At 41.1% G+C, this 22211-nt stretch overlaps 1 protein-coding gene across 2 annotated transcripts in view; it reads right to left on the bottom strand.

Moving 5' to 3' along the window:
- Nucleotides 1–1406, bottom strand: part of ENTPD1 (ectonucleoside triphosphate diphosphohydrolase 1) — a 31901-nt gene extending 30495 nt beyond the window's left edge. For both annotated transcript variants that reach the window (XR_004060854.1, XM_030951640.1), the window contains exon 1: nt 1329–1406. Coding sequence is in view for 1 of the 2 variants with exons in the window: in XM_030951640.1 (XP_030807500.1) it covers nt 1329–1344 (16 nt within the window). In the remaining variant the exon portion in view is untranslated. The remainder of the gene's footprint in view (nt 1–1328) is intronic.
- Nucleotides 1407–22211: the final 20805 nt, after the last annotated feature.

Below are 22211 nucleotides of genomic sequence, written 5' to 3'. Positions count from 1 at the left end.
TGATGCTTGTCAGACTGAGAAAATGCTCCTTCCCCTCAAATGCCATTTATCACATTCTATGAAGATAAAAGGTTGGAAAGGTCCAGTTTAACATTTTATTTATTCTAGGGGGAGAAAAGAAATCACATTTTGTTTCCCCGTTGTCATAACAATGATGAATGAGAGACTTCCACCTGGTACTGAACAAGAAACTATCTGCCCAAATATTTTTCCTGTTTACTGCCTCTTGTGAATTTGTCCGAGTTCCTGCTTTGTGTTTGAAAGCCCCGCACGGAGCGCAGAGCTGTCAGCAGCACGGAAAGACGGATCGTGTTGCAGAAGAAGGCGCTGTAAACAGAGGGTAAGGCACCCAGATAGAAAAAAGCTGATACTAAACTAGGAAATGTTTCTGCCAAACGTTGTGACTAGTGCTGCTACGTGCACCGTGTCAGCTGATTATAAAAGGCAAAGCCAAGTACAAGACATGTATCTTGTAGAAAAATCACCGTGCAATAAGCATCTGCAGCTATTGCCGGGTCCCTGCCCCGCTCCTCAGGACCGCACTCAAGGCTAGAGGGCTGCCAGGCTGCCGGATGGGGAATTCTCCTCTTCCGAGCCCATGCACCGAGAGCCCCTCGCAGCCAGCACCGCGCTGCTTCCAGCCCTCAGCCATTGTTCCCACCGAGGTCTCCTGACAACCAACACTTCCACCGAGTTTGTGCTCTGCCCTCCCCGCCCCCTTCGCCCTTGGAGCGCGGCGCCGGCCCGGGAACAGCGCCGGCGGCAGCCGGGACCGGCCGGGGCTGCTGCCCGCCGCGGGAGGGGATCCCCCGCACTGCCGCGGGACGGGATCCCCCGCCTTGGCCCGGACAAACTCCGGCAGCCGCCGGCGCGGAGCCCCCGCTCCCGCCCGCCCCGCCCGGGGACCGCCGGCCCGCGGCCACCGCCGGCTCCCCCCAGCAGCCGCGGCCCCCCGCCCGGGCTCCCGGGCACAACTCGGCATTGTCCCTCCAGGAGCGACCCGGAGTCCAGGGGCTGGAAGATGATGTCAGCCGGGGGCGGACTGCGGCAGGGCTGCGCCCACCCCGGCAAGCCCCCGCCGCGGAGCCCTCGCCCACCGCCGGCAGCGCTCCGCGGGCGCGGAGGGAGGGACGCGCCGCTCGGGGATGCCGCAGCCGCAGCTCCCGCCTGACTGGCACATCCCGAAGGAGCTCCTCATGAATATGCACAGCCTCCCCCGAGCGCCGGCCGCGGGATGCCGCCGCCCTGGGGGCTCCCCGCCGAGCCCCGCGCCCCTCGCCGGGGATGAGGGCTGCCTTCGGAGAGCGGCGGCTCCCTTCTGTCCTTACCCTTTGGCTCGTCCATCAGTGCCGGTGCTCGCTCCCTCCTCCCGCGCTCCCCCCTCCTTCCTCTCTCAGCCTCTGCCGGCTCCGAGCTGCCTTAGTGAGAGGTGCTCATGAAAACGGGCGCTTTAGTGGTCCATAGCTGTGGGAGGGGTTAGTTTAACTCTACATGACTCAATCCGTGTAACTTGCAGGCTGACCTCCCGTTTTTCTCAGAGCACGGATCGCCTCAGAGCTGCCCCGTTACCGGCGCCTCGGGCTTCTCCTCCGGGCCGGAGGGTCCCGCTCGGCCGGGGGCAGCGGTGCGTGCCCGGGGCTACCCGAGGGAACCAGGGCGCTGGAGCTGGACTGTATCCCTGGCTCGGGAGGCAGATGGGCATCGTGGCTACGGAGAGAAAGTATTTTGTTAGAGTAGGGTTTTTTTGTGTTTTTTGTTTTTTCTTAAGTTGCACGAGACTGAGAAGATGCCCTCCACACCAACGAGGTGCTAGAAAGGTAGTGACCAGAGAAGAGATCACCTTCCTTTTTTCTAGATGTGACGTCCAGCCCACAGGAAAAAAACCTCAACCAAATAATGAAAGGAGACAAAGTTGCAATAACTGCTGAAAAGTAATTTCCTGCACCTACCTGTCCCATAGAAAGAACTCACACCGCTGCCTGCATCTTCTGGGAAACTTTGTGAAAGAGCCAATTTTAGACTTCTTGCCTGGAGGGCCTGAAGGGATCTTACCCTCCACCACTTGTTAATCCTGAGTCACCACCAATAAGAAATACAGCCTAGTGCTGGAGGGGTCCCAGCAACTTTTCTCCATAGCTTATGACGTTCAGTCCAATTCCAGGAACCACAAGTGCCTCCACACTACTGTCTACAGAGCAGTCAGCCTCCCAGAGCAAAGGAAGTTGTAAACCAACCCAGCTCTTTCACTTTCTTTTCAGAGAAGTGGATATCAGCTTCCCAGCATCTTCCCTACTGGTCACCCAGGGGGAGAAGTCACCTGGAGCACAGGCCACCAGAACGTGCAGCCAGCTGCCCTGCCCTGCCTGTGCCGGAGCCTGCTCCCCTCTCAGAGGTGCCACTTTTTCTTTCTCTCTGTGGCTGGGCACCATCCAGCTCTGCACCTACCACCAGCTTCCAGAGTTCTTGCCCCTAGGAGAGACAGGAAAAGCAAGATCCTGATGCTAGGACCTGGAGAATGACTTCTGGACATGGGGTTTCAAATCCCTTTCATTACTGCAGCCCATCATAAACAATGATCAATTCCTTCTCCTTCACAAACAAACATTGACCTGGCCTGTATTACTCCAGCTGTTAAGGCAACACTCCCATTTCTAATCTTCCTGGGAACAGGAAAATAAGGATCAATGAAATAAAACAATTTACATTACCTTATCACTCTCTACAGCTTCCTGAGAGGTGGTTGTAGTCAGGTGGGGGTTGGTCTCTTTCACCAGGCAGCAGCTGACAGAACCAGAGGACACAGTCTCAAGCTGCACCAAGAGCAATTATATTAATATATAATTAATATATTTGATATTTGGAAAAAGTTTTTCACAGGATGAGTGATAAAGTTCTGGAACGGCCTGCCCATGGAGGTGGTAGAGTCACCACCCCTGGATGTGTTCAAAACAAGATTGGATGTGGCACTCTGTGTCATGCTTTAGTTGAGGTGTTTAGGGCATGGGTTGGACTTGATGATCTTAAAGGTCTCTTCCAACCTGGGCATTCTGTGATAATTTAGGTTTTAGTGATTAGTGATGTCACTGTTGGTTCAAAAGCCCAAGGAAGAGTGTTTCATGAGATGAAGGTAGACACTGAGTCTCACGTTAATGAGAAAAATTGGCCTAGGAAGTGCAAGAGAGAACTGATCTTACTTCCAGTGATAAATCAGCAACATATTTAAGTGGCTTGGCATGGCAGAAGTAATTTTGTTAGTCACCTTGAACATCAGTTTTTTTAAAAAAATAGGAGTGCAGTTGATGCAATGCTTAGTTAATAAATGAAAATTTAAAACTATTCACTGTAATAAATATCAACTGCACAGATGTATCAGTAAGAAATACATCTAAAAAAACCCCAAAACCTTGAAAAAAGTATGAGTCCTTATGTACCAGCTTACACACTGACTTTCCTAAAGAATACTTGCTAGCAGAGTATCGTCTCAGGGAATAAATCAAATATATACAAAAAATCCATACATTGAATAAATTAACTCAACTGAAAAGTAGTTTTAAAAAATAGTTGGAATTTAGGACTGATTTTTCAAATGCTGGGTTAGACTCATTGTCTCTACAGGCAGAAATTCAATAAACTCAGTCTCACCTATGAGCTGAGAAGTCCAAATTTAACAAGTGGAAGATATGTACAAGCTCCCCTCAGAGAAAAATAGGTACGATTTCACACCATGTTGAACAGCTCTTAGGATGCCCAGAGCCATTTATTTCAAGTCCTTTAAATGTACCTGACAAACCACAATAAGCCTTTTTATAGCAGTGTGCCAGCGACAGGCGTTTGTTTATTTTTTCCCCTTAGGAAAGTTCACTTTCAAACTGAGACACATGAAACTTCTGTGGGGAAGGATGATACATGATCAGTCAGTGACCATGAAGCACACAGCAATGTTTTTATACAAGAGGAAGTTGTTACCTGGAACGTGAATGCCCCGTGGGGAAGAATTGCTGTGAACAGTGATGGTCTACTACATCTAAAAATATCCAGGTCATTCACAGAGCCACAAGGAACAGACTTCTGTGTTCTGTAGTAGGATGATCTGCTCTAACTGATGGACTGATGAGTGGTATTCCACAGCTACAAGATCAGGGAATGGTGGTATTAAATCTCCTGCAGCCATTCTGTTTAGGTGCAAGAGACAGTGAGGAAACTTTCCCCATCCTCTGTCACAGCCAAAGGGAAGAGTGGCCTTTGCAGCCTCATGTGACATGAGATGCAGAGTTCCCCTTCCACAGAGGGTCAGATCAGATCTATGTTTGCTAGAGCAGTTTGGTTCTGCCTGCTGATCCTCCTGCCTTCGGGCAAACCGCTACCTGCAGTACACAAACCAGCAGAAGGCAACAGCAGATTCTTTGTCGCAGTCATTTCCATAAGAAAACAAAATGAGGAAAAAAGAGAGCAGCCCCGAGGGAGGCCCAGGCTGGCATTTGTACTCAGATAAGGCTCCAGACAGCTGAGGAGGAAGCTTGAAGCACAAATAAAAAGAGGAAACCAGAGAACTCAGGATGCAGTTTCCACACATCTTGTGCAGAGGGTAAGAATAGCAAAAAACCCAGAGTGCCAGTTTTCTACTCCCAGGACAAAACTGAGCATCCTGAGCAAATCTGGAGGAACAAAATGCATCTTAAATATCCATATTCTTCCTAGCCATAGTAAGAACTTATTTACAGTCATCTTGCTCTAAGTTTACACAAGTTGTGTGTGTGTTGGTTTGTGGCTAAAATTATGCAACTTCCTAGATCTCTAGAATTTGCTACTTTGCAGATGAGCTATGCTGATTTTGGGACTAAGGAAAAGGAGCAAGAGTGACTGAAGACTAGCATCATTTCCAGTAAATAGGGGATGGGATTGAAATAATAATGCTGGAATCCAGGACCAGAACCTCTCATCTTTGGGATGGGTGAAAGAAACAACCACAGGAAAAGAGAGTCAGGGAGCCTAAAAACAAACCTATAGGCATTAGATGCACAAGTAGCTTGTTTCTACAGAAAGAATTGGTATGAAAGAATCTGAAATATTTTAAATGAAAACAGGCCATCCCAACACCAAACTCGACAATATTGAAGTCTGTGTTTGCTTAGGGGTCTGAGGGTATGTGTTTAGATTACAATTTATCACTCTGTTTGTTTAAGTGACGGGGGGGGGAGTGGCAGCTTCAAGAAATGCAAACAATGAGTGAGGGATAGGCTGAACAGTCCTTGGGCTTTCCCAGGCATTGAGTCTCACTGTGCTGGCTCGTGTCACCACTGAGCAGCCATCAGCCCTGGGAAAAAGGACAGCAAAAGTACACGGGCATCCTTCCCCAGCATCTCTGAAACACCATAAAAGATGAAGCTCTCCAGAAGAACAGTGAACATACGAAGTTGCTGGGACCAGAAGGAGCAGAATGCTCTGCAAAGGGACGGTGATCCAAGAGATTAGGACAACTTCCTTCTGGAAAGAAAGGCAGAGAAGAGAGGCCAGGCATTAAAAAAGGACACATAACCAAAACCATGCCTGGTGCCAGATTATTATTTTTTTTTACAGCTTCCAGCTCCTTGGCCCACTCATCCCACATTGCAATCACCTCAGACTTGACAGTTTTCACAACACAGTAGGCCAAGTCCTCCCCACATCTCCAGGTTCCTCTGAATAGCTGAAGTTCAAATGCTTAATTTAGATTCCCCAGACACTTTCTTTGTGTAAAGCAACCCTCTTGGATGACTCTTGAGGAAACAGACAAACAAGCAATGAGCTATACGCTATCTGTATGCACTGAACATTACCTTTTAAGAATGCAATTCTCGGAAAACAAAAATAAACTGCTTTTGGTATTTAGGTAAAAAGATGAGATGATGTTCAGCTTCATCTTGCTGCAAGCAAGTATTGCTCTTTAGCCTTAAATTTATGAAATGCACTATCTATTAAAAGCATTTAAGTTCCTTTCCATCATCCTACTTCCTTGTCTTGGTTTAAATATTTGTAATTGTCCTTTCAGAAAAGGTCCCTATGCTGTATTTATACCACTATTTATAGGCATTGCCACCCAAAACCTGTATATCACCTTTATCACCTTGGGATTGGCTCTGCTGCTTAAAGCATGGTACTGAAAACACTAAGGTTGTGGGTTTGGTCCCTGCATGGAGATTTGCCTATCTCTGTTTATTGTTTTTGTGATATAGGGATAATAGTGCTCAGATGACAACTGCAGAGCAACTGTTCAACTGTGTTTGTATGGTTTCTACAAAACAGATAACACAAAATTAATGATGCTCATTGAAACTGGAAAAAAAAGTTCCTGTGCCTTTGTAGAGGTGAATAAATTTTCTAGTTATTCTGCTAGGTTTGTTTTTCTATTGAAGAAAAATTGTATTTTTACGCAATAAATGAAATAAGTTAACACTCTTATTGTTAAAAATTCACAAAACTTCATCGAAACATGCAGACAACTCCCATGCTCAGCCTCAGTATGAAGGGCACTGACACATGATTTGAAAGGAGCAGTACCAAAGTCCCACTCTCTAACATCTTAAACTGCCCACCTAGTTTACATATTCATTAGCAAATTACCTATTAAGTGAAACTCTTTAACACGCCTGCAATGCCTTGTTCTGTAGGTTCAATATACTTTCAATAAAAGTCTCATAATATCATTAAAGATTATATTAATAACTTTATTTAACCCTACAAAGACACGTTAACATACTAAAAGTAAAAACAATTAGTCTTTTTATGCTCTACAAATTAGTGTAAAAAAAGAATGTATGTCCTGAAAAGGAACATGTTATTGCTCATCAACTGGTTAACAAAACACTAGTTGCTCTTTCTGTTCAGGTTATTTCACCCATGTCACTCCAAATATGATAATCCAAATTTACAGAGTCTTCATTTTGCTGGGTAATTTTAACAAAACTGTCACAGTCCCAGTCATAAGCAGCACCCTGCCCCACAAGTTTGCTGCTCAGATTGTTGGTCATTGTGTTTATCCAGGACATGGGTACTCTGCTGGCAACAAAGCTCTTGTTTTTCCTTCCAAGAACGGCAAACAGAGCTAGCCATAGCTACTGTCATTGGTTTTTAGCAAATGCACAAGTGATAGTGGTATTTTCAAGTCTTTTTATCTTTTATTCTTACAGTTTGCATTTCTTTGTATCATCCTACTATTTTATCTGGTAGGAACAGCAGAAAATCCCTAATAATGACTCACTGAAACAAATATTTTCAACATTCCAATGCTCCCGGGCTAGGAAGCCCATGGGAGCAACTAATAACAACTTTAGTCTGATGTTGAATATTAAGGGGTTACCAATATCTAGAAGAGAAAGGAGCTCTATAAAAAGAAATAGTTGCAGTTTATGAAAAGGTACTCCAGAGTAGAAGAAAGAAAAAGGGAAGGAAAACACAGAAAAATATCCTCAAAGCTCTAAGAGGATATAACAAGAAAAAAATCCAATAGGGAGTGTCAGAACAATAAGTGATAACTATATCATGAATTGATAAGGGAAAATAGTGAGTGCCAGTTGCCCCATCTAACACGCAGGGTACCTCCCAAACTTGGCAAAGTAAAGACAGAAAATAAGAAAATGTGAATTAGCAGCATGGATATGGGCCTTGAATAGCTGCTGCCTTAAGACTGAAGAAAGGAGACCATTTTATTACCAGTTCATCTCAGTGTTTTTTGACCAATCTGAATTTATCATGCAGCACCTTGGTAGCTAAGGCAAAAATAAATATACAAACCATCTCAAAGCAGAAATTTCCATAAAATGAACTGCACATATTTAGACCAGATTGACACTCAGTATTTCTTCAAGAGAATAAAAGTAGACATAAAGTGGAAAACATACGTAAAATGAAAAAGAATAACTTTAACATAAATGCTTTTTAAATGTCGGATTTCAGCTTGACTACCCACTCACCCTCTGTTAAGTGATTCGGTCTTTATTAAGTGAGCATCCACAGAGGAAACCACCAGCAGCACGGTGATGCACTGTCCATCAGATGTCACTCAATTAACAGCAGAAGAGAATTTGACTGTGTCCATCCAGAAGGACCACCTGAAGACAGTGGCAAAAAGGGGGAGATCTTTAAGCCCCCAATCATCTCTGATTTGCATTTGTTTGTTAACCACAGCCATAAATAAACCCATGATAAATCACCCACCTGCTTTCCTGTGTTCTAGAAGCATAAAATGTCCTCCCTTCTAAGAAAGCCTCAGATGTAAACTTTGCTTAGGAAGATAAGGAAATTGGTTATTTACCACCCTTTATCAAAATCTTCACAACTGAAAAAACCTGCTGCCCTCTTTACATGCCACCTCACTTCACTGTGTGCCCGTGCTGAGCTTTTGCAAGTCCATGAGCACCATGGAGAACTATCTATAGAGATGAGAGCTCTTGGATATTTTCACACTTGCTTTTGGATTCTCACTGCCAGATTTTTCTCCCTGTGGGTTTACGTACATTTTACATGACTTCATTTTACACTCATTTCAGTATGGTCATCTTTATTTAGTCTGTGAGAGATTTCCTGCTCTTTAATTTTACACTTCAAGAGACTGAGAAAGGAGACTTCAAAGAAGTCCCAAAATTTAGGAAATAATATATCTCAAGTTCAGTGATGATTGATTATTTACTACTTCCACAGGTTTTAGTACTTTTGCTTTATATAAAGTCTTCTTCATCCCATTTAAATTATCTTTGAATTAACTGAAAAGAATAAGAAACCATATGTTTAAAGCAAGCAATTATTTATTTTTTAGTCTTTACATTGATTTAAAAATTTTGGGAAAAAGGTTAAGATTGGTCAGTTCTAGTTGTGTCAAGCTTCATGCTCAATTCTAAATTGAGAGACTTAATTTATGAAATGCAGTCTTTGTGCACGTATTTATAAAGGAGGATTGGTTTGAGATCCATAAATTCATACATATTGACTACATGATATAAATGGCTTTTCAATCCTTCTATTTCCCTTAGTGGTTTTCCCTTTTTCCACCACTGAGTACAAGTTATTAACTACAACACTGTCGTACTCACAGATCTGCCTCCTTACTAAATATACGCAGATTGTTTCAAAGCGCATTTTCTCCTTGAGCTGTTCTGTGTACCAAAATGTGTGCCTTCATAATTCAGCATGCAGGAAGCATCCTTCATCCACTTTTCCCATGAACACATCTCCAACTTGGCATCCAGTTTAAACTGTCATTTGTATTGTCAGTAATTTCCCCATATAAACTCAGCAGTGTCTTCACCTACTTAAATGTGTAAGTATATTCTTGTCCAACAATCTTGGTTCTAGAAATAGCCTTTCTACATCTCTCAGCTACATCAGATGGCTGAGCCTTTTCAAGTTGAAAACATTGTTTCTTAAGTTAAATATCCCCGTTTCTCCCATTCAGTCATTAAATCATTAACTCTTCCTGTCTGACAGCACCAATAAAATAAATTCTATTAACACAACTGTCCATTTAGTAAGCTGTTTCCTACAGTAGGAAATTTCAGTATTTTTCAGCATTATTTTAGTATGTGTGAGAATTATGTCAGTATTTCTCCCAGGCATTCTTTGGCAAAAAGAAAATTACAAAGGGAACCAAATGATATGAATAGGTATTCACAGGAATACCTATGATACCTTTTCCTATAAAGGAAAGATTTAGGTCTGAAAAAATATTCCCAGCTGAAAAGATTCAGGAAAGACTAGACAAATATGCTTGACTATCTTTTTAAGGAATTCCTGCACAGAAGTTTCTTTTCCAAGGAAACTGTCACATTTCCAAAGATTTTGCACAACACACTTTCTGGCACAGTGGTTTGCTTTTTTTTTTTTTTTTCCATCACAAGTGAGATACCTTAACTATCTCAGTTACAAATGAGCAGGCTCTGAAATCATCCTCATTTGCAGACAAAACTGTACTTGTCAGGTGCTACCCTTTCCCAGGTGTGCTCACCACACTTGGAATAAGGATTTATCCACCCACTGAGAGTCTCCTGGTGATATTTCCAGCCAAGATTTCATTGTATGGCAGCACATGCATTAAAGAAGCAAAAAGTTGTATGCAGCCTTGGGTGACACTTAGGTGGGGAGGGATGGTGGAGCTGCAGCAGGACCAGCCTGCCTTGGGAACGGGTTCTGTGCCAGAGCTCTGGACTCAGCCCTTGGAGCTCCAGCCCTGCTGTGCCCAGCAAGGCCCTGTGAGGAACGGATAATCAAAGGCTGCCATTTGTTAGAAGATATTCATTTAAATACTCTGCAGGATGGCTGTCAGGCTTTTAAGAGAGTGCTTCTGTTGTGTGGATCACAGGCTTTCAGCAGGTGCTCATGTCACCCATCCATTACTTACTTAGATATTAAAAAGAAAAAGAAAAAAAGAGTTTTTAGCCCTCTGAAATTATCTGAACTAACAGGCACATATGGTCAATCATCTTTTTTCATTGTCAGTCTACTTCTTAAAAGACACTGGAGCAAGAAAATAGTACCAAAAAAGTGAACCCGGTGAATAGTTCTAGTTTCAAACTAATTACAAAATGTCATATTTCAAACATCCTATACAGATTTCAAATTTCTTAAGGGTGTACATGGCGTTTCTTTCTCTATATTGGTTGCTGGTCTTTGAAGACCTGTGAGTCATTAAGTAAAATTTTTGTACCCATGCAAAAAGCCACAGAAAGAACAACTGTCTGCAGAAACTACTGATTTCACTTCTACTGTTCCCTCTCCAATTGAGCAGACTTCCTCTAACTCAGCTGCATCTACTAGAACATTACATCACAGAAAATCTAACAGCTAAAAATATATTTTGTAGGTATAATCTTAATTACGTTCAGGTTAAAAAGATTTAGTAACCTTGGAGATGGAAAACTGTGTGAGAAATTATTATTTTTAGCATCAAGGAACTTCTCCAAGCAACACAGTGTAAAAATATACCAGGTCAGTACACTTTGGAGATTTCAGATGTTTTATCCTCTTATGGTCTAAACTACAATACATTTAAACTGTATTACTCTGGAACATTTTTCTCCCCACAAATTTTTACTCCATATGACCAAAGCAATTACAGAGACATGTGAAGGTGTACAGGAATTTTAAGCACACCATTCTTACAAACTGAGCTTGGCACAATAAAAGCAGAGTTTTTCACTTGCTTTCAGGACAACATTCACTGCTTTAAATAATTTGCAATGTAGAGAGCAGAAGTTTCAAGTGGTGACCTAAACTTGAAGACAACTGAAGTAATTTCTCTGGGTGCTGTGGGTTTTTTGTGTGCTCCTCATAACTTAGAAGTGCTCAGGTTGCAGCCACAGGCAGAAGTGCTGTGCAGGAGTGCTATGGCAACAACAATCACATTATTTGGTCCTGTTAAAAATGTTTGTGTAGTGACAGTCCCACCCATGCTCCTCTCTCCATTTCTTCTCTTAGGAACATGCCAAACTGCCTGAGCAAACACAGCAGCATGCCAACCCTCTCCATATCCTCACTGGGTAACAAGTGTGAGTGAATGTGCCTGTAGGAGGAAATAATTGAAAGTACTGTGTGAGTAACTATCTGTTAATAACAGCTTGCTTTTATTAATAGCATCCTCATTTCTGCTAAATAAAGGAGAATTTCTTCTAATATTGAAAGAGATTCTCCCTGACTTGACACCCTACCAGGGAAATGCACTGCATAGTGATATTTGCCTGATTTTGTTAGCTATGTGAAGAATGCACACAAAAATTTCCTAGCTCAGAAAAAATGAAAATTTGAGTTTCAACATGGTGGCAAAGTTTATATGAAAGTGTAAATGCTGGAGGTTCATTAATCAGATTTACCAGAAGGACATATGTGGGTAACAGTCATTACACCCAACATTTCCCAAAGTGCTCAGGTTCCTCATAGGCTTCTTTCCCTGATGTAACTCTAATTTGTACAAGCTGAGCAGGTGGTGAGATTTCCCAGCCATAAAGGGCAGGTCACCCTCTCCTCTACCAGAAATCAGTTTAAGCAGGCTGAGAAAAATTGAACAGCCCTGGAAATCACAGAGGTCAGCTCTTCCCTGGAGCCACTGAACACTGCTGCAGTAACTGGCACATGCTTTCCCATCGCAGGAAAACAGAATTTAAGACAGCTTGGTTTAAATGCAGGCAAAATTAAATACTTAACATGGGAACAATAGGGTTCTTTGTGGCAGGGAAAAATGTTTTTTTTTTTTTTCTCTGAGTGCTGGCAGATTAGCCCTGGTCTATTCTGCTTCTCTTTTGCTCAGTGTGCTTTTCATGATTACTATTTTTTTATATTCTGTTTCAAAGAACAGTCTGGAATTCAGGGAAAAGCGTTACCTACTGCTGCGACACAGGCCTGCCTAGCAGTATGAAATAGGAAAATGCATTTTCCCAGAGTAACCTTTTGCTTAAAATTCAAGATCCTGGAATTTCAGGAGAGGGTGGGTGCCTGGGTGGGCTACATGAGCATGTACAAACACAAACCCTGCCAACCTCAGGCTGTTAGTATTTTTTGCATAGTTCCCATTCCCATCTTTCAGCTCCTGCCTCAGCAAGATTTTTTCTTTGATTTTGTAATGTTTCACTTTCCTTTGCACCCTTCCCCCATCTCTTTTAAGTAAGTGTTCTCTTCTCTCATTTCTCCTTTTCTCCTAAAAATATTTCCTCCTTTCATATTTTTATCTCAGATTTTTCACCTGAGGTTTTAATCTGTTTCTTTTCTGTGGAGACGATTTGGTGTCTTCCATTTCTTACTGCTGATGTGTTTTTATGCCTAAGAAATTCTGAATGAAATGCTGCTAAACTAAGTTTAAAGCACAAAGACTTGTTTTACTTCAGAAAAAACTGTAATAACATTCCTTTAAATTATTTCCAGATGTAGTCTATAAGAGCAAGTTAAATTTCACAGCATATACTGTGTACTAGGGTTGCATAATTTATGTAGTAGCTTGTCATCACTGCTCTGAATGACTGCCAGTAACAGAGACCTAGCAAATGTCCTGCAGATATTTATACAATTATTTTTGGAACATAATAATGGTAACAGAAATGGACATCTATGACAAGTTGAAGATCTACTGCACAATGCGCCCATTTATGAAAATGTTGTTTGCCTGCATTTCTTATATAGTAAGATTTACAATAAAAAATAATAGCTCCTTTGACTTGTCACTTGCAGAAAGATGACACCTAAAATCTTTAGTTTTTAGAGTATTTGGGAGCATTTGAAAAACTGCACTCATTTAAGCTCCAGAATATTGTTCATATCCTCACTAGTAATTAATTCTTTATTTGAAGACAATTGCAGCTGTTGATTCCCCCCCCTATTTTTTCCTCTTTCTTTTTTTTTTTTTTACACCCCTAGGTATGAATCCAAAAGTTCCATAACATTGATTCTCTATCCAGCTTGCACTCTGGAGTACAGGAATAGCAAAATACAGAAATGCAGTACTTACATTAAAATTATTTATTTAAACATACATCTGTATAAGTCTCCTAATAAATGATAACTCGACCAGGATTTTTCCAGGTAGTTCTCATCTTTCTAGTGGAAGTTGGATGGTTCATCCCTTAAGCTTGATTTAATAAAAGCAATTTAACATTACCATTAATTTATAGGGAGTGCCCTGACTAGTAATTTTCACCTCTCCAGGCTCACCCAGTCCTGCTCTCTATTCCTTTTACCTTCTTGATCTCATTTCATTACCCCCTTTCCAGGTAATCTTCTGTACCTTCTGCATCCTCATGAATCCATCAGCCAAGCTACACTGGAATAAACCATCTTCCTTGAGTCTTTCCCTCAATTACCCTTTTAATAAGGACATCTACAGGTCTACCTTAGACTCTAAGAAACTGTTACATGACTACAAAAAAATAGGGCAAGGGTAAGGTAAGGAGCAAAAGTCCTGCAACACCAAATCCTGATGCCAACTAGGCAAAGCCATCCCTCAGGCACTGCTCCCCGAGTCCTGATCTTAATGCCCTCAGCTGCAATTCAAAAAAACTGACTTCAAGAGAAAATTAGGAGTTCAGCCAAAATTTAGCACAAGAATAAAGTAGTGCTGGTCATTCAGGCTGGAGTTGGAAACTCAAAACAAATGGCAGCCCAGCCGCCTCTGTGAGTGCCACCATGTTAGGTCACTGATGCATCAACTGTGCTGCACCTTGGCCACTGGGGAGATTGGGCAGCTGTGCCCAGATCACTGCTGAAATGAGCATTTAGAAGCTGTGAGATTCATTAAGAGATCGTCTGTGTAAAATAAAATAAAAACAAAATGAAAAATCCCTGCTGTAATCAAGATTCTTAGCTGTAGCAAAAAAACGCCCAAAAACCCGGGCAAACAAACCAGGATTAAGCTGTTTCTTTGATTGCCTCTTTCTTTAGTCTTCTAATTCAGGGTATATATAGGCTATTTTTATTGTCTCTGTAGAAAAGACAAATAAATACAAGAAAAGGCCTGGCCCATTTGGTGCAGTGGAATACTGTGATACATGAGCAGCACTTTTGCAATTACTTGGAAAGAAACTAATGTCCCTTTGGAATTTAAATGACTTGTGGGAGAAATTCAGAGTCTGGGCCTTGCAGGGGCTGAGCAAGGATGAAGAGCTGTGCCCTGTGAAGACTGACCTAAAACAGAGACTAGACAAAGCTAAAGAATACAGTAGGGATTTATTAAGAGGCCTCAAATAGATCCACCTTGGGCAGCACAACCCAAAATGGCCACAAAATGGATGACAGGTCCCAGGGTCTCACACTTTTATAAGTTTTGGTCCATTAGCATATTGGAGGTAATTGTCCAGTTACAGCTCTAGCCCATGAAGTCCCATCCTGCTTGTTTCCTCTCTTTGGTGCACTGTTGTTTATGCTCTTGGGCCTGGAGCTCTGGATCTTGGCTGTCCTTCGTCCCCAGCTAGAGAAGGAATTGTTTTGTCTACCTGTTCTGTGGAGAGAGCTTACTATCCTCTAATATGAAGCCTAGACTTACACACTTAAGCAAAATAGAATCTGAAAAATATAAAAGCTAAAACCTGAGGCATCCCCATGGTGCCATGGTGTGAGGTGTGCTGGCCTGGGCCCTGCGTCCCTCACCACACACCGGCTTCATTCTCGGTCAGGAAGAGCTGGGGGTAACAGTGCCAGTTCACTGCTTTGCTGCACTGTGGCTCTATCCCAGGCTTGGCAGAGCTTAACCATCCCTGGAACAGTTTGTCCCATGTCCTTGGGCATCTCCATGCTGCAAAGCCCTCCTGGGCTGAGGGCTGCACACCGCTGGCCAAGCAAGCAGGGCAAAGGGTCAGGAATGCTTGGAGAGATCTATCCAGACATTGTCTGCCTTAGTTTGTGCCACTGCCTGCTTCCAAAGCAATTGCCCCGTGTAAATATTCCCCAGGTGTTTTGGTGTGTAAACACTGTCTGATGAGCTCTCGCTGTAAGTCCCATGGCAGAGCAGCAGACTTCCCTCCATGCTGGTCACCACAACATCAGGGAGGACGTGAGGCTCTTGCCCTGAATATGCATTTTCTGAGTTACAGCTGGTACTGTAGGAGCTCTGGAAACACTCTGGATCTGCTGCTGCTTCAGTCTAGCTCACTCCAATAACCTGCTCTGAAGCACATCACTTGATGTAGGTTAAACTGAGCAAGCCAGGTGATATTTGTCTTAAAAAAATGATTTCACCACTACATTAGTTTAAACAATGTGAGATTTATAAAAATACTTGAATATTCACTTACATTAAATCACTGAAGATAGTGGCCTGTACAAAGCCCTGAATACTCACTGTGTTATATTTTCCCTACTCATGTTAATTATACTAATTTCCCTATTCCCAATATTAATAATTATCTCAAATTCTTTTCAAAATAAACCAGCGCAAATGCACTATTTCATTCCAAATGAAGTCTCGCAAGGATATATAAGAAAAGAACCTAATTTTATTACATCACAGAGATTTTATCATGGAAATAAATTACTCTGAAATAAAGCCAATTTTGTGGTGGAGTTTGTGTAATGAGCAGTTTCATTTCACATGACACTAAAATCTAAAGAATAGAATTAGTTTTCCACATAGCTGAGGCAATCTTTTCATTATTACAGGCAGAAAGAATGAAAAAAAAATAATCTAAGTTATAGTTGTAGCAACAAGTTAACTGCTCATATAGCATAACTAAGCCAGTGTTATAGTGTTTACAAAGATAGAAATCTCACTCTGAACTACCTGAACACTCAGACAAGCAGGATTATTTATGCAATACAGGGATCTGATTAGATAAGGGATACCTAAAGGCAAGGAAATAGTTGTAGTTACATAAAGCTGCTCCCTGAAACAAGCCATTACATCTGTCACACTGTCACCTCAGCATCCAGTACTGTGGGGAAAGAATCCAGTTTTACCTTGCTCTGCATATTTCCAACATCAGCCCATAGGTATTAAACAACTTTGCTTCAGTAACTTGTCACCTGTGCCACTCCTGCAGGTGAATGAATTCCATTCATGAATTCCACACCATTTGAACCGCAGGGGGGTGGTTTGGGTGGTTTGTGGGAGTTGTGCACAGCCCTGCGCAGGTCTGTGTGCCAGCACACTGCCCTCCAGCTGTTCCCTGAGGGCTACCCAGCCACCTAAACCTTCTTTCCACCAGCTCCAGAGCAAAGGCACTTTCTTTAGAAACTAACACAGCTGATCTTTTTCTGGGGTTGGAATGACCATCCCTGATAATGAGAATACCCACAGAACCTGCCTTGGCCAATCTTTCATTTATCATTATTATTATTTTTTTTTTTTTTTAAATGTTGGTTTGCAGTTGCTGCTGCATGCAGCTCACCCGAGCAGGTTTTTCTCCCCTGGGAGTGTCAGCACAGAGAGCCCCGGGCCCGGGCTGGGGCGGGCAGGACGATGATGCTCCTTTGCCCCCCAAAGCCAGGAGGCTGCTGGAGCAGCAGAGGGGATGCGGAGCGCGAGGATGGTACCACACTGCCACCCTCTGCAGGAACCGAGTACCGCCCTCCTTCCAAAGGAGAAGGATCAAAGGAATTTTAATTTGCTTTCAGCGAGCAATAACCAGCCAGTAAGAAAACGGGCAGAACAGAGAAAATTAGAGTTACAGCTTGGGCCAACCCCCCCTAATTTCATGCTGGTGTTGTACTCCAAAGCTAAAATATATTAATATACTCTTAGTGGTGTTTTTCTTAAAGATTGCTATTTTATGCGAGGGCAATAGATGAACTATTTAAAATAATTTTTATTTACACAAAGTAGACAGTGGCCCATATTCAACTCCTCAAAATTTCAATTTTCTAGGCTCACAGCTACCCAATTTTTTAAAGTTGATATATATTTTTAAAAACTAAAATATTGAAGATCTATTGCAGAACTGTTTTCCTAAAATTCAGAAAGTTACCCTTCTCTTAAATTCTAGCTGTACAAAAAGTGATAACTTTCTCTTTGTTTTCATTTTTACTAAAATTCCTGGAAAGTTTTTTTACTTCAGAGATAAACCTAATGCTTCTTCAAAAACGTCAGCACTTTTGCTATTAAAGTTGCCAGACTTAATTCTAGACATTGTGCAATCATACTGCCATTACAGAGCTGACAAAACCTTAACTACTATTTCACTGTTGAAATTGAAATTACTATTTCTGCAGCTTTGAATTTGTTTTCAATCTACTGCTTAAGGAAATAAAGTTATCTATTTGCTGATATCTATTAGCTCCCACCTAATTTTTTTTAGGCATTGGAAGTGGCCAAGGACCATTCCTTAATTTGCCTCAGGTTTGATAATTCTTCTCAAATATATTGAATTAACCAAATTTTCTTGCAAACAAACATAGAAAGAGAGCATATGTTTTAGTACAGATGAGATGAGCTTCCTTTGCTGCAGAAGAAAGGTAGAATCCCAAACCTTCTCTGGCCCTTAAATAGTTGATAGTTGATGATACTTCAGTCATAGGAAAAAGCATCAGCCCAGACTTCTTTTTAGACACCAGAGATTACAGCCATGGGCCAAATAAAGGAACTGTGTTCTCACAATCCTGTTCCTAAGTAAAATATTAGACACAATTCTTATGTTCCAGATGTTTACTGCCAGCCCAGAGGCAAGGGTAGAAGATTTTGCCCAACTACATTGGATTTCCAGGCTTTTCCTTTAAATGCAGGGTCAGAGCATTCCTCTAGCCTGATAATTAAATTGTAAAATTACTGTGTACAACTTCACTACTCTGTTTGATCATAAAGTAACACAAATCAGGCCAGGAGATCAATAATTGCATAACTTCAAGTATTGAAGGATTATTTCTAACCTAAATATCAAGACTTCAGTCTAATATATGGAAAGAACAGAAGAGAAGAATGCAGGGCAGCATCAGTACTATAAGAACAACAGCAAAAACAAAATAAGGAAAACTAGGATTTGGACTACTCTAAACATACACACACACTTTAAAAAACAGTAGGTTTATGAGGCTCTGAGCCTCAGAACTTCACATCCCAAGGACCATTTGAACAAAACTCTTTGCTGAGTTCATTAAAAGAGACATTGAAGAAAATCCATTCTCTTTTCATCAATTTCTGTGTGATATTGAATCAATGTAGAATTTAAGACCATTGTTGATGTTGACTTGCATTAACTTTTGCTAGGAGATTTCCATGTCATATATATCTTTACATATTTATCTATAGCTTTAACTGCCTTTGGCATTTCTTTCTCAGATTTGTTTTTTTCTTCAAGTTTAATAGATCAGAAAGATTACATTATATCTTTTGAATTCAAACAACTCCCCATGCACTCCTGAGGAAAATGAAAAATGATTTGAGCATTACCACACACTTCTCACATGGTCTTTTTGCAATTTAAAACTTTTTAGCCCCCAGGATAATGTAGATAACAGTTTTTCTATAAATTAAGGTCTGGTCTTGCACAGATTAGAATGTTACTTCTGACTTCAATAGGAACACGAAAAAATCTTTTTCATGACCCACATTGCAGATATGTGAATATATGATAGCTTTTTTGGCTTCTTTTGAAGATTTTAGGACATGGCTATTTAGGCTTAGGCCTGGAAATGTAGTTCAATATTCTGTATTTATTTCATTCTCTTGCCAATTAGCTCCATAATCTGCAATTCCAAAGTCAAAATCACAGGCATTGAGACTCATGACCTGCACCTATTACACAAGAGTCAGCTGAGGAGGGCCAGAACATCAGGATACCCATTTCTTCATTGGAATCTGAGATTTTTGCCACTGTTGTGTTTCCCCAAACCTGCCTGGACTATGTCCCTGCTTTCTGCAAACTACAGGAGGCTTTTAATGCTGAGTGGATTGCTTGTGTCCTCCAAAGAACTGCTGAGGTAGTCACTAAAAAATGCACATCACTAATTTCACCCAGAGGCCTCCAATTTCCCCCTTGTATTACTCCCAGAAAAATCCACTTAGCTTGCAGTGAGTGCAAAAAATCCTATTTTTTTCCTGTTAATTTTTCCTCAAAATATGACAGCCTTACAAAGAGGTATTTCCAATCAAAAATTAACGTTGTCATCACATACTTAGAATGAGTTGCAGAAATTTTAACTTCACCAGCTTATGGTGTAAATACTAATGGGTTAATATTTCTGCATAATGATGTTCATACACAGTATATTTATAAGTCAGAAGTGGATATTACATTTTAATTGGTTAAATTTAAGACATCACAATTTAAGTGGAATGTAAGAGACTGTTATCCCTTGCTATTATTCTCCTTGTATAATTTTACAGTAAGTGAAAGTCTGACAAGTGCCTATTAGAAATACTTTCTCCATGCTTGCACCTAAATTTAAAATATAAAATAAATACCAGCCAAATTTTTTTTTATTTAATTTGTAAGTAGCTGGTAAGCTTTAACAAATACCATTGCTACTACTGAAGCCCACATTTAGTACAAGTGCGAGTCAGATTGTGGGATAGTGCACAGCCAGCTACAGAAACAGATTTTTTCTTAATTTCTTCAGCAAGTTTTGACAGCAGTTAAGAGTACCTTACAAATAGAAACAATCTTGTGTAAAGAATGCAGTGTTTAAAATTCAAGGAAGAAGCAAAATAAATAATTTCCTTTTACAAACAAAATAGATTTGTTTGCTTTACAACATCTCTAAACTTTGGCTCCCTAATGTCATGTAATATATTGATATAGAGAATAGCAGAAGAAACCAACCCATAAACAGATGTAGCCATGTGGTACATGTTCCCAGCACAACACAACTCCATTTGGGCTGGAAAAATCATCTTTCCTATCAAAGCAGAGTTTTAGTATTCCATCATCAATTATTTTAGTCTTGCTCAGATTGCACAGCAGGTAGGGCTTAGGAAACAAAACTGTGATATACAGAGGAATTAATATATCACAGAGTTGATGAAGAAAAGATAAACATTACATTCATGAACTCTGGTGGCATCGTCAAGTGAACTGAACATGGACAGGAAAAAGTGGCACTTTTCCAAGAACCACTTCTTTCCTGAGGAAATACAGGAAAGGTACAGTTGCCACACCAGCTTCTCTTTGAGGAAAACAAGTCAGTCTTCTCCCAGCATTTCAGGTTTATCTCTAGAACTACACAACAGCAACTCAAATTTGTTTGGCTGGGCATTTAGAGGGAGCTAGGTGCCTCACAGCTTTTTTGGGTCCTGCTTAAAACTGGGGTTTGCCCACTATACCCAATGTATTTTTCTTACTCTATGTAATACCCATGTGTGATACTCTCACAACTCATCATTAATGTCTGTACAGCTCCCTGTGGCAAAGGCATTGTCCAAACTGCTTCTTGGTGTCTCAGTAGCTCACTTCTGGAAGGCTTTTTTATTCATAGCTGAACATGGTGAAAAGTAAATGCTCCAGGTGAGCAAAAAACCCAAATCCAAATCCTATCAAACCAAGGGTTTTTTTTAAACACTGGGAGACATCCCAGCCATAGGCTTTCACATTTCCACAGTCCTACTGAAAGAAAGTGGAAAATTGTATATGGTACAGGACTAGCACAAGCCTGCCTGTTCTTGACAGTTAATCCACCTGGCCTTTCAGACATTGACAGCATCATGCAAAGAAAATCAATTACCTGAGATAATCAAATCCACTGTCTTCCCCCCAGCTCTCTCATCCATTTAATCTAATTCTCGAGTATTGACATTATTGCAGGCATAATGGGAACAAAAGTGCTTCATTAAAGGCAGCACCTGGACATGTTCAATAGTGTAGCAAGAGCTAACAAAGCTCTGACAAATGCAGCCGTGCTGTTAAAAATAAACTGACAAGTGGTACAACCAAAAATATGTGCTTCTCAAAACAACCTCTAAAGGAATGGTGGTTTCAGGTGAAGGTGCCTTGCTCCCACAGAGGTTTTGTCCCGGAGTGCTTTGCCACCCCATGGCAAGAGTGAAGGTGAGCAGCGCCTTGAGCACAGCCTGAGCTGGAGATGTTCAGGTGAAAGGAGCAGCAGAGATCCTCCAGGTAACACAGCCACAGTGCTCAGCCTGACAGAGGGTAGGACACCCCAGTTTCAACAAGAATATGCTTTGATCTTGGTGTGAGTAATCCTAACAGATGCCAGATGAACATTAAAATAACTCATTCAGCTTCAGTTACTTCACTGAAAAAAGCAGCAAGCAGTGAAATAGGAAAGGAAGTTCACTTGACAAGTAAAGGCTTATCAAGAGGTGAAAAAAATTTAGTCCAGGATGGACCTAAAACAAAATAAAACCATGAAATACTTAATTATAATTGATTATGTTTTATGTGTGACTCTTGATACAGGTAATGTTGTGTGACTGGGTAACAGGATGGAAAAAGAAAAGGCAACCTTAAATTTGAGCCATTTTATATGCTCATTATTTTCCACTCAAATAATCTGTAAGAGCTGCAGAGTATGTAGCCCCCAGGTCACTGAGAATTATTACAATAATTTAAAATGCAACTATTCATTCAGTATAAGAAAGTAGACGTTCATGGACAAACATTTCTATTAGAAAGCAGACCTTGTATTACAATGCTAATTGATTCATCCTCTGCTTCACAAAATTTATAGTAATCAGAAAACTTTATTTCCTGATGAATTCTAAAGGTGGAACACATTTTATGGTGTTAGTTTCATTCTTTCAATTACATCCTCTGGGACACAGATTAATGGAATAGAATTGTTACCGTAATTTCAAATCAATACTCTACTACTAGCGG

This window comes from Camarhynchus parvulus, chromosome 6 (genome assembly GCF_901933205.1).
Source record: "Camarhynchus parvulus chromosome 6, STF_HiC, whole genome shotgun sequence".
Lineage (NCBI taxonomy): Eukaryota > Metazoa > Chordata > Aves > Passeriformes > Thraupidae > Camarhynchus > Camarhynchus parvulus.
Note: the sequence above shows the minus strand (reverse complement) of the source record. Positions and strands in the feature narration are given on the sequence as shown.